The 14,128-nt window shown below is 40.8% G+C and overlaps 1 protein-coding gene across 1 annotated transcript; it reads left to right on the top strand.

The window, feature by feature from the left end:
• The first annotated feature begins 387 nt into the window (after positions 1-387).
• On the top strand, positions 388-13,805 carry LOC145444283 (uncharacterized). Its single transcript, XM_080322228.1, has 4 exons — positions 388-1,494; positions 7,298-7,377; positions 7,445-7,560; positions 13,762-13,805. The coding sequence occupies exons 1-4, from the start codon at positions 1,357-1,359 to the stop codon at positions 13,803-13,805; spliced, it is 378 nt and encodes a 125-aa protein (XP_080178354.1). The 5' UTR covers positions 388-1,356.
• Positions 13,806-14,128: the final 323 nt, after the last annotated feature.

Genomic DNA, 14,128 nt, shown 5'->3' with positions numbered 1-14,128 from the left:
ATAGCATGATGGTATTTTCATGAAAATTAATTTTGTTGCTCTTTATCACTAGCCTATACAGATAATATTTGCACAAGACAGATGTCGATTGCGCGATAATTCAGATAAATTTGAATCGAACGGTGAGGGGGTCCGCGAGGGTCCGTGGCGGTCCAAAGGGGGTCCGCGAAGATCAAAAGGTTGAGAACCACTGATCTAGTGTATCGACCTATATCACGTACTGGTCATATTTTCTCTACAGTTTTTAGTGCAGTGGTTCTCAAGGGCACATCTCCTTGATCATAGTAAGAAATTGCGCGCCACCCCCTTCGTCGTCATACCAAAAAATATTTGTAAAAAAAACGAGAATGTTTGCAATCCCAACGCATAGTGGTCAATGTCATGGTAGGTGTTGGTTGCTGAGATAATTCTCAAATATGAAATAACCATGTACTAGAGGTAAATCGTTGACTGTAGCTGACTGTAGCTCGTGCCATATAGATACTTCAGCGATTTTTCTGTCTAATCCGTTCTATTACCCCCCTTGAGCTTAGCTCAGACGTAAATCAAAAACCAAAAACTTGATACTTTTTCATGGGACAAACAAATTTGTTCACTGCAGGTCACCGGTGTTCGGCAAAAGAACAATTCGATTCAGTACTTTTAGAACTGCACTTCCTAAGACTGGTATTTTACAAAATTTGTCCGAACTGACTGTACGTAGAGCACCTACATCGACGTTGTAAGCCACGTAGATCTAAATCGTTGTTTCTTAGATTCAAAAGGCACATTATTTATGGTATATGACATGACCTTATAAGGAAGTATCGCATTTCTGCATAACTTTGTGCTGTTCTACGCACTCTACTTAGATACTTAGATGCCTGACCGATATTAGTAGAATCACCAAACAGCTACACGACTTCACCGGTTAATCTTAATTCAGAGACCTCTTCTAATCAGTGCAAAGTCCTGTATCAGTCAGAATCTAGCATCGGTTTATGGGTGGTACGGCGCAATTATGACATTTAGAATCGCGATATGTTCAGGATATTTGCCGTTGTTGAAACAATTTTTTTCTAACAAATTTAGGTCATTCTAAGTTCGAAAAATATCATTTCTCTCCGACGGTTTCGCGACCCCTTAAGATGTTTTCACGCCTCAATGAGAGCGAACCCCCTCCCACCACAAACATTTTTAAAACCCCTGTTACAATGTAATTCCATTTTGCATAAATTTTCTGCTAACTTATCTTGTTTCAAAACACTTCTTGAGGCTCTCGAGGCTCGAGCGGTTTCAAATTTTCATTTCTCCCATTTCCTGCCGCTGACATTAAAGAGCATAAGAACCCATCAATGAGGGTGCGATAGCTTGTATATGTTTAAACAGTGTAAGTCAATGATGTTATCTTCGCAGCTGATTCTATGGTATCACATTCCGAGTTGGTACAGACCACCAAAATCGGTTCCATCAGGAGCTTGTGGAAATTGCACAATCACAACTAACAAGTTGCTGGTAAGAGGAAATCTTTATGTTCTAATCTATACCTTCCTACTACATTAATTGTCTAATATGTGGGCTATATATCTCAATCATTTTGTCTATTGAACGATCCTCAGATCTTCTGAAGTATGTATTCTTCATTCGTCGATCAAACCGCTCATCCTAAGTACATATTAACATATTGTTGTTGATCCTTTGCATTATCACATATATACGCAGTTCTCTCCCCACCATTTTCATAAGCTACATCAGTGAATTTCAACCAGTGTTGCACCGAATATGGTTGTTTCACGAAAGGACGTTACTGAATCAAGTATAATCACAAGAAAAATCGAAATTAAGTCGTGCGACGTTCAAAAAGTATCAGTTTAACCCACAGTAGGCGTGAATGTTTTCAATATCATCTACACCTGTGCTTCCAAACCTTTTCCAGTTCACTACAAACTTTTCATCCTAATTTCATTGCGCGACCCACCAGACCCCTTTTTCGCGATAAACGTTTTAACCACTGCTCTTGGGGTCCAGTTTTTATATTGCCAGTGAGTCATATAGTTATCTGGCTGCGGTTAGCGTTAACATTTACCGGAATTCATGATTGACTTTGGTCGATGATATTGGCAATTGCATATATTACTATATTTTTTGTCCTCTCTCAGCCCACGCGATCAGATTTGTCGGTAGAGCTGATGGAGGAGGTGGTGTCTTTGAAAATTTCGGGCACATAATAATTTATTATTTGTAATTACATCTACGGGTGGACCCGTTGTTAGTAATTACTAGTGCAAATTTCGGATGTCTTGGTGTGCCGTGGCGTGGCAATGGCCAACACCGAAATGCGTATTTTTATAAAGTATGAATATTTTTCCTTAGGGGGAGGCGCGCTCATATTAAAATCAAGACACATAACGACGTTAAATAGCGCCATGCGCGAAGAATTTTTTTTTTAAAATTTATTAGCTCGCCAAATAAACACCCCATAATTTATGTTGCTTCATGAGATAATTTTGACACCCCCTTCTTCGGTTTGGGGTGCGGCATATAACATATTATTACAAACGAGCATAGTTTATCTAGGCTCCTCCTCGCTATCCGATCTTCGTAAGCAGTGTCTCAAAGAAGCCTGGAAGTGGGCTGTGCTCCCAATCGACAGATGCGAAATCATAATAATGAATATTGGCCATGTGTGAATGACCATTATAGTCGAAAAACATCTCGAATACCACAAACAACAACAAACGAGAATGCGGGGATCCAATCAGCAATTTGTATTTTACATCGAACACGAAGTGGTTGGTATCGAGATAGCGTAGTGGTATAGCCTAATCCACAGCTACAACACCGATGGCTTGCGTGTTCGAGTCTTACCGAGGTCGACTCCAGAATTCCTACACAAGTGTTGGTGGTTTGTCTCCTCGCCATATTATCCGTGTAAGCGGTGTCTTATAACAAGCCTAGAAGTGGGCCGTGCAACAATGCGGCAGCTACGGAATACAAATGAAGAACATTGGCCTGGTGTAAATAACCATAGTAGTAGACTAACGCCATGAATACCACAAACAAACAAACAAACAACACAAATCGGTTGTGAGTAGCTTGTGTCGCGGCAATTGTTTGCTGATTATAACGAGAAATCACGCTGGACAGCTGCCTTTCCCTATCAACGTTCGAAAACGATTGGAGGAAATAATAAATTCCAAGTCTCAGACATACACGATAACGCACCGTCCGATTTCACTCTCCAATCAAACGGACTGTCACGCAAACCTGGCTCACGAATCATTGTGAGCACAAAGAAATGAGCTGAGGCGCTTATGGTGCAATATAATTTAGAGCGAGCGTGTCTTTGCTCGTCTAATCGTAAGAAAATAGGTGTTTGTAACATTTGTCAAATTTAATAAGAAACTTTACCATTTAGAAATTCTTCGCGACCCACCTGTAATATCTTCGCGACCCATCGGTGGGAAGCAGGGGTCGGTAACCTTCTTCGTCAAAAGAGCCAAATTGATCCCGCATATTCAAAAGTACTTCCCAAAGAAGCATAAATCTATGTTACTTGACTGTTACGTCACGATTGAAGATTCGGTACGTCATGTGTTAAAAACTGGAACTTCAATACATGGAAGTCGCCATATGATGTTATTACAGCCGCACTGATCACGTCGGTTGCCCGACATTTCAGCATGCGACACTTTAACCCAGCTACAGGGGTTGGGAACCTTTTCGAAGCTACATATTTCAAATGGTGTTTTCGAATATGACCTCACAGGCATGATCATTGAACATTCGAATAATCGAGGCCAGCAGATGCCTTATTAATCCAAGTGTTCTCAGCCGGGGTACCGAGAATAATTTTTAGTGAACCTGAGATACCTCAACTCAGCAATATGAATGAAAACCGAATTTGTGACTTAATAAGCTTCGGCAAGTCATCACGCCGAAAATTTCTGCCTAATTTCAAGTAATAGTAGTGATTTCCAAAGCACGTCAAAGCTACTTCAAGTGGAAGTAGAAAGCTGAGGTCTGAGAAGTACTAGAGTAGGCCCCTTCAAAAAGTAGATCTGATCGAGTGGTCGCACAATTTTAGCAGGTAATCGAAGATGCACCTGGTCATAGCAACTTTGGAACTCGCGAGTTGCATCTCCTCGACTTGCGCAAAATGAGGACACTACCAATACGTGCCGTGATACAGGCGCCATTTCAACCAGTTATTTCGGCCATTTCACTCGTGAAAATAGGTTAGCAATAAACATATTTCTAAATTATTTTCTACTTTACAGTGGTCAATTAAGCGCTTTGGGCCGTTATCACTATGCGTCAACTTAGTCCCTATGCCAACAAAAAGAATTCGTGTATCACTTGAAAATTACACATTACCTTGTTTTGTTTTGTTCTCTCTGTGTCTCGTATTTTAAATTTTGTATTCCACTCGGTGGGACGTCACAATGAGCGATACCGATTGTAGTTGAACATATAGTTTATTGAATGTTCGTTGCTCGCGTTATTGCTGACAATAACCCCTGATGAGTGTCAGCCGAAGAACTTCAGCATAAAAATGTATTTATTATTCAAATGTATAATAGACAATTAGCGTAACTTCGCAATGTTTGCAAGACTTTCAGGATTCGAAGCTATCAGTCTTATCTCAATCAGTGAACATTCACAGTCACGGCATCCATTTATCCTTTATAGATATACCCACTATCCCAGAAGAAATTCAAGATGAGCTGTTGGATGGAAATGAATAGACATGACGTGTGATACGTTCATTGAAAAATCTGTTTATCAGTTATGGTGCCTCATGTTACGGTCGTACGCGAAGGTGTCGTTAGAAGCGATACACACATTCACTTGTCGAAGTATATATATATTTCGGCTCTCGTTTCTATCAAATCAAATGCGAGTATTTCCATGACACGGGCACAAATTCCAAGACTTTTTTCTGTCATATGGCCACAGAAATCCCATTAAGGAAATTCGGAAGCAGCATAAGTATTCACAAATTATGGTGTCATTTTCGGGAAAAGCGCAATTTTCGCAGGTTCAAGCCAATTTCCCTGAATATAAGAAAAGTAGAGAACAGGTTATACACGACCAAGGCCGTAACTGTCGCACCCTAAACCTCCAATTGTTGGGCGAGCCCGAAGGGGGCCCAAAATTATTTCGTGAATTAACATAAATTATAAACAATTTTTTGGATAAGTTATAGAACTTATTTCAAATTTTCTTCGCACCTTGCGCGATTTATTGTCGCTGATACCTGTCTTGATACCCTCCCCATGAAAGAAAAACGCATGATTTATAGAGATAGGCATTTCGGCGTCGGCCATTACCGTGTCACGACACTTCGAGACATTCATGATGACGTTTCGGGTGACATGCGACTGCGAAGTGTGCTGCGAAAAAGCTCGACGGCGAGGAAACCGTGACCTAAAAGGACCGACTCATGTTGGCCGACACCGATCTATATACGTCGAATTTTCTCTTGTCCACAGGCACATGAATGAATGGCGCCCAATATACTTGTCCTGGCAATCTGAGCCCCAAATTACAAATGCCACTCGTAGAGAAAAAATATGCACTCCGTGAAGTAATGCCACTGCGATTCTTGTGCGTCGCACAGAAGAAGTTCTTCAGGTCTGGTCCGTTTGAGCAATTCCGAAATATTTGAACTATACAGCAGATAGAAGGTCATGAAATAGCATCACACAACAAGGTAGTTGAAAACAACGGGCCCGCCCGCAGATGCACAAGTATTAATTGTGGGCTCTTAATTTGCAAAGGCACCAATTAATAATTTGACAATAATATATGCAATTCCAATTTCATCGACTAAATACAGCCATGAATTTGATTTTGTTTTTGGCGCCTCGAACGACCAGACAGCGCCAGTTTCCTTGCAGTCGATTACAAGGACACTATCGTTGTGAAACCGTATACGCTGGAAATAGGGGTCTGGGCGTGTGTATGGTTTATCACCCTATGGAGGTACCCAAGATCAGCGGTTTGGGGACTAACAAAGTGTTGATACGGTCCTGTCCACGACGTCCACAACTATCAACTTGTTATTCAAATAAACTAAATATATCGCATCGAAAAAACAGAGTACGAACAAGCTGTGACCGTGATTTTCATATTATGGCATTGCCACTGTACTTAATTTTGAGTGATGTTCCGAATATATTACGACTGTAATCAGGAACGTAACTGCCGCACCCCAAACCCACCAATTGGGGGGTCCGAGCTCGAAGAAGGCCTAAAATTATTTCGTGAATTAGCATAAATTAAAGAGTATTTTGTTAAAATTTATGCCATTTTTTCAAATTTTTTTCGCGCTGACGAAATTTAATGTTGCGAAATATCTTACTTATGGACTACCCTTCCCCAAGAAAAAATACGCATGATATATAGAAATGGGCATTTCGGCGTCGGTATTACCGCGCCACGACGCACCAAGACATATAAAGTTTTAGGTCATGTAACATGCGACTCCGAGAAATGTGCCAGAACGATCGGCAGCGAGAAAATCTTGGCCGAAAAGAACTGCCCTTATGTTGACCGAAAACTTCGATATATGTAGCCTACATTGTACAGTACATATATGTCTCTGGGCGCTAAATGGCTGGCGCCGAATGTTGATGTACAAGCAATCTGAACTCCACAAGACAAATGCCATCCCGCAGGGAACAATTATTGGCCGGTGAAGAAACACCAATTTGAAATCGTGTGCGTCTTATAGTTTAGTACGTTTCGGCGATTTCAATATCTTTTGACATAGCAGACAGGAGGTCACGAAATAACATCCTGCAACGCAGTGATTATACCAACGGGTCCGCCCGAAGCTATTTCATTATTATTTACATTTTCCAAGACACCTGACTCCGAACATTTCCCTACATTTTCCAAGACACCTCATCCAGCTCTACTGGTAAATCGGATAACGTGAGCAGAGAGAAGATAAAAATTGATAGGAATACAATTGCAATTCCCGATCATACTGACCGATTCAATCATGAAGTAGCGGCCAAAAAGCTATTAGAAGTCGGATTTATCCCCCTATGGGGGGGGGGGGTCCAAGACCGACGTTTTTTGGTGATGGGGGGGGGCTTACGTAGGGCTTTTTCGATCCGTGCTGCAATGCTTGGCTGTGAAATGGTTGAAGCTAAATAAATATGTATTATATCAGTCCTACTTGGTCGCCATACTGATTTCAATTTCTCTGCAGTCCTTCTGTCTGCGAGAGGTTGCGAATAGCGGTGCTATAGCTGATATGGTTTCACTATATAGTATGAATTACCAAACTACTTCGATGAAACAGATAAACGATTCAAGAACGGGCGCAGTTATTTTCCATTTTTCGAAAATAAACAGCGAAAGCATGCCAGATCCAAAGACAAGGTATGTGACTCACAAAGTGAGTATCGAAGTTATACAATGAAATGTAAATGAATGTATTGTTCTGTAGGAATCCTGATCAGCTGCACATATTTTGGCAGAGTGAACCTCCTACGCATCTCATCAACAGGCCGCATCTCATCGATTCTCCCTATCAATTCAATGCTACTATGTCGTACAGGCAAGGTTGAAGTTTTCCTTTCAAAACTTAGATCTTCGCGTGGTCTAAAAGTAAGGAACAGAATGAAACTAATAACGCTACCCGGGGCCTACGATACTTACGGCCTAATATGGCACATTATACTTGCAGGATATAAGAGGCCGACGCTTACAAAACAGACATCACGATTGACTCAACGATTGCTTGCGATCTCACTTCTCGATACCAGACGCCTCGCCATTAAAGTCTAATAAAGTCTTACAACAGGCAAAATTAGTACTTTCTGATGAAACAACCCAATTAAGAGCCAAGTGACAGCGTCGCAATGTATTTATCCACCAACACACAAGAAGACAATGTAACGAGAATCCTAACTTGGGCATATAAAAGTATTTTACAGCATGGTAAAACGAATCCAAGCACATGAAAAAGCCATAGAAGTTCTGCAAGTGAAATGAATTAATGCAGTAATGTAAGCAAACTACGTCTTGCTCAACTGCCGTTTTTTAAAGTCCCTCACAGCATCTTTTCTCACAGAGGCATTTACCAGCTTCTGCTTGTTATTATACTATATGTTAACAATGATTTTGCTCGCCAATTTCAAAGCTCGATCTCGATGATCACAACATGCAAAACTCGAGGTCCCCTCAAAACGATGCAAAACATATTGACCAGCTTCCCTCACTGCGACTTGGGGGTGAGAACAGATGATGTTATCAGAACCATCTAGGATTGAAAAACTGGATGCAACAAACTTGGCGAGTGGTTCTGAGCGAGCAAGCAGTCCGCAGCGATCGAGTAAGTCGAAATAACGTGAACTTGCCCCACAGGACGCATCAAAAAAGGACTCATGACATATTTGACAAGACAATTTTTCGAGGACCTTCTTACCAATGTACCCAGCCACAACATACGACACCTCCTCGCTGACAGGAGATAGAATTGATTCGGTAATTTCAATCGCCACATCTTCAATGACTTGTTTGAAATGATCAAAATGAGTTGAACTTGAAACATCAATATCATGCTCCCAGTAGTTTACCTCAATTTTTAGGATGGGACGGAGCAGAATTATCTTTTCAGAATTGGTAACTTCTGTTAAACCCACCATAAATCTCCCCCCACTCATTTGCCTATACCGCGAGAACCTTCTTTCAATCGGATCACTTTGGAAGTTTCTGGGAATCACATATTCAAACTCCTCTGCTAACAAATCTTGCATAAGCAGTGACTGCGGCTGCAGGGTTTCAATCAGAGCTTTGAAGGTTTTGTTTGACAGACAATAGTTTTGGGGGTTATCCGTTATATCCATTCCATTCTATAAGCTAATTAGCAAAGTCTAGTAAAAAATCAATTTTTGCATCTTGTGGGACCACTGCTGTGGCCAAGGGGTTGGCTGAAAATCTCTGACAGCAATTGACGATTGTCCACCAAGCATTAATAAGACTCGAAAATGAAGCCATATCTTCCCTGTGAGGCAAGTAACTTTTGCAAGCTGCAATAGTTGACTCGTGGAATGGAGCAAGAGCTAAGTTGACATTCTGTTTGTTATTGCTTGGATGCAATGCAGCAAATGTCAATTTTGGCGCTTTACGCAAATTCGAATCCAGCTTATCATCACATGCCCTGATTTTGTGAAGATCGCTTCATGCAACGAATCCACCAGGCGATGATATATTTAAGCAATCAATGGTGAATGAGAATGGAGGAAAAACAAATTTCTTGGCTCAGAGTAAATTGTTATTGAATATCGAATATGAGCATGGCCATCAGTCTTGTAATATATTAGATTTTAAAGCTCTTCCAGTAAATTGTGCTCGGATTTTTCTCGGATATTTTGGAGATATGGTGGGAAGTTGAGTAAAGCACTGAAGTTGGCCAGAGTAGCATTAGTGCCTTGTGTGAACCAAGGAGGCAGAGGCACATTCTTTCCATCACACTGCAACTTGACATGCAAGTTCTCGTCAATCATTATGCTCTTTGAAACCTTCGGGAAATCATTGAATTCCATATGGTAGTATATCACATATTCATTATCTCTTTTGTACGTGCTGTAGCCTTCTGGAGCACGGGACTCCGTCAAATCTGATAAGCTGTTTATTCTATCAGCCATTTGAAAAGGTTTCAACTCATCTTTCTGAAATACCCTTTTCTTTGGTGGCTTTCTGCATGGAGTCACATTTGGGATGAGTGAAGGCCGTTGCAGCTGCTGACTGGATCGAATGGTAGGGACTGGTTTTTCGTCCAAACGTAGTCGTTTTTGCAAGCCAGAGACGTTGATGTACTTTGATTCAAAGTGCAATTCACAGAATACAGAATTGAGAGTTGGCTTCCAATCGGGTCTATTCACAAAAATATCCAGTTGTTTTGTAACTCCGCATCGTCAAACGGAAAGTGAAATGATGAAACCTTTTTTCAGTAGTTAAATATCCAGATTTACAGCCATAAACACAACATTTGTTGACCATTATCGTTCAATTATACATTAGGCCAAGCCTGAATCGTCAAGCATACATACAATATGTCAACATTCACTGTCATAAATGCCGCATGAAATACCACTATGAATTCTAGCCGATATTAGTGTGTTTAATACTGCAACTAGTGCAACATGAAGTATTATTTCCAACCACATAATTACCCTGCCTAGATGCTACCGGATGGTCAAAACGGCTCCTAAACTTATCTTCACCGCAATCGTACAGAGTTGTTACTACGGTACTAGCTGATCGTAACATCATTTAATAATAATTGTAACTAAGCGAATAGCTCGAAAACCTTGTCTCAAAATGTCAGTAGCGCAATCGCAACTTCACAGTAACAGTAACAGTATTATGAGTATAAGACGATCAATATAGCAGCATATAACCAACCAGATGCAACCGTCAAGCTAGATCTCGCCGAGTGAAATGAGTGCGTTTTGCTTCAAGAATGGAGGCATCTAGTATTGTCGACAAGCAAAGTAAAAATATTTGCTGAGGCAATCGTGATGTCTGTTTGGGAGTGTCGGCCTCTTATATCCTGCAAGTGTAATGTGCCATATTAGGCCGTAAATATCGTAGGCCCCGCGCTACCGATATCAAAGATATGAAAGGAACAAATGGAATTCACAGATAGTCAACCTTTTTGGAATGGTATACACACTTTTCACGTTTGCTCGAAACTGATACCGGTACTGCCACGTAATACGCCGAATATGTAGCAATCCTTATCGGAATACATATGATCAAGGCTGCAAGTTATAGGAAATGCGCACCCTATATTCAAATACGAAATTCCCTTAGTCATATACTGCGAACGCTACTGTTGAAATTCTTCATCCAGTTGTGCGAAGCGAGGCGTATATATACAGATACATCCTTGATCGAATGTCTTTTTGGGGGGTTTAATTACGTAGCGTATGTCCGGTATCGCTTATGTCACGGCTTGCCGAGCGCTAAATTCGGTAAAACGGATATCAATGGAAAGCTGCTGTTGTACTGAATATGAAAACATAAATTTTATTCTGCTCATGGCCCTGGAACCCCCCAAAATCAGCCTCGAACTTTGCATAGTGATCGAGTATGGCATTGTGAGGCAACAATTCTGTCTAGCAAAACGAGAGTGGAGCTAAGAATAAAAGCCAGACAGCATGGTTGCGTCACTATCCCAAATGCGATCACAATGCAAAAGTCGAGGCTGATTTCCGTCTTCAACCCTCACCTTTCTTTCTTAACATGCCCGTCCGTTCCTCGTTTATGATCACGAGCACTGATTTTGACTTGTTGCACAAATTAGGAATTTGGAAACGTATCACGTAACATTTTTAAGCACATATTGAGTAAATGCGACAATAGCAACAAAGAAGGTTTGAATGGAACTACATGGAAAAAGTGACTTTTTTACTTTAATTGTTACGTAACACTTTGCTACCCATGGCTTTATTTTGAATCTGGATTACTCGTATGACGTACGTATGCTACGAAATTGCGGCAAATGAACAAGCAGGCATCATAGTGGACGCATGTCCGTTTCAGTTTATACATTCTGTGATTTTAAGAACTTAACATTCAAAATGAGGTTTTATGTTCTGAATTCCAACTAACTTTTCGCCGGCCTCACTTTGCCCAGGTCTAGAGTACGACATTTTAAGGGTTTCGTTCGTAATTGAATATGTTATTGATGGTATTCATGTGATTTTACGGTAGTTTGTCTGCTCAGTTAGGTAAAGGTGCCTTGCCCAGATAAGCCTACTACCGCCGAGTGTCGATTACTGTCTGTCGCGCCAAAGGCCGTGGATTTACCGACCACACCGAATTTGCTATTAGGCTACTTTTCTCTTCGACAATATCGAGAAAAGAAGCGTTGCGAACTCGAACCAAGCACCTTGTCGTGCTACGTTGCTCATTTTCCAATACCGCCAGACGTCCTACGAATACACTGCGCCTTAACCAATCACTTGGCAACGGCGATACCTGGTCAGTGGTCAGTGGTCATGGACAAAATGAATGAACGAAGACGAATGATCGCGCACACTGCGCGGTTTAGCGAGTCCGCTCGTATATGTCGTCACCGGCAAAGGCTTGAACTTCAAGTCAAATCGAACACGTTTTGAGGCCTAATGTTACCTCATGAAGTTCTGAATCAGTTTAAAATATGATGTCTCATTTCTTTTTTCAATAAAATGCTTTTACAATCTTTCATCTTGAAATTAAGGTTTAAAATTTTAACATATCTGACGGACCAGCAGTTGAGAACTACTGGACTATAGGCAACAAGTTACTATAGTCTGCGCTCGAAAGAATCGGACCACGATATCCCATCTCTGTATCGCCCACCCACATGCTAAGATATTCCACTTATTCATTTTCAGCTTTTTTCCGTCTTATTTCATATTTTGTCAGGTTCAATTAATTGGTTCATGACCATTATTTTTACATGCTAAATTTTGGCCTACATGATCCAGATATAAGCGGGTTTTTTGATTGGATGACCGCTGCACGTCGTTTCGGCTCATTCCTATGGAGTCGTTTTATCGCAATCTTGTGATGTGGTGGAATTATTACTGAATAAGTAAGGCAAAAACGTCATCCCGAGCGCTACGGTCGTCCGTCGGTCGTGTATGGGAACGAAGTTTATGTTAACAATACCGTTGCGCGATAGCGAAATGGTATAATCCACAGCTACAACATCAATGGGCTGTGGGCTGGGTCCGACCGAGGTCGACCCCAGAGTTCCTAACTAGGTGTTTGAGGTTTATCTAAGCTCCTCATCGCCACGTGATCCGCGCAAGCGGTGTCTTACAAAAGCCTAGAAGTGGACCGAGCTACAATTCGGTAAATATGGAATAAAAATAAAGAATATCGGCCTGGTGTAAAATGACCAATGTAGTTCAAACACCATGAATATGAAACAAAACAACAACAAAAAAAACTGTTGCCGCTGTTCGGCCCCAACGTGTCGCTATAGCTTCTTCACACTCTCGAAATAGGGTTGCATTTAAAACAAACATGATTTAAACATGGCCCTTATTTAAAACATGTTCTTTATTGTTTGTTTGATTTTTAAGCAACGACGCCACGAACCTTTAATTATGACGCCATAGCCGATTGGTATTGACAATGAATTGAAAATAAAAGGTAAGTATGGCTCCTTTGACGAAAACGTCTTCCGGGTCCTGCCATAAACGGACTCAAAATCTCTTTAACCACGACAACATCGTTATTCCTCATTTTTGCGATCAGCGGTCATCATCATCAAAACACCCATTCAGTACCACTGATCTATCCTATCTACGTGCTATACTGTTGAACCGACGAAGATTACGAGGGTTCCAACCATTCCATATCGTTTACGTCGACTATATATTCGGTGCAAATCGTCCGTAGACTCATACTGCATGTCTTTACGAAAGTATTTACACAACTATGGTATCATATTATACAACTGTTCAAAAGAAATCATTTTTTTTAAAATTGTTTTTTTAAACACCAACAACAGTGTTTCAAAACACCATTTGTTTTTAATGCAACCTTATACTCCCGATAAGTAAAGATGTGGACTTTGCGTCATTGTTATAACTGGGGCTGGGCGCAAAGACTCCAGTACTCGAATACGAGCTGAGTATTCATTGTTATGATTTCAGTCTTGAGAGACTATTCATCAAGTGATCGGAGTTCAATAAGGAGTTTGCTGTAAGGTTTTATTCCGTCATATCATATTGTTTCGATGCACGAAATTTCTTTCAGACGTTATGCCGACTTTTACGTCAACGGTCACGTCGGCAACATGAAAATTGTGAAAGATATGAATATTTCGTTGGAGAATATCAGAATGATGAAAACCAATACAGCGATTTCCATCGTATCGAATTGTCATTCAAACCTCGGAGCTGAAAATAGAATCAAAATTACTCGACGAATGCAAGATTTAAGTCTGCCTATAAAGGGTTTCGGAGGATGTTTCAAAGACAAGTCCTCAAACAGGAAACAAAGTATAGTGAAGACGATCTGGCATTACAAGTTTTTCATGTCATTCGAAAATTCATACCATTGTCGGGATTACATAACGGAAAAGGTTTTACGAAACGCATTCATGTCCCTGTCGGTTCCTGTC

The sequence above is a fragment of the Botryllus schlosseri genome, chromosome 8 (assembly GCF_051294905.1).
Source record: "Botryllus schlosseri isolate E-star chromosome 8, Bs_hap1, whole genome shotgun sequence".
NCBI lineage: Eukaryota > Metazoa > Chordata > Ascidiacea > Stolidobranchia > Styelidae > Botryllus > Botryllus schlosseri.
The sequence above is the reverse complement of the archived record's forward strand: the minus strand, read 5'-3'. Positions and strand labels throughout refer to the sequence as shown.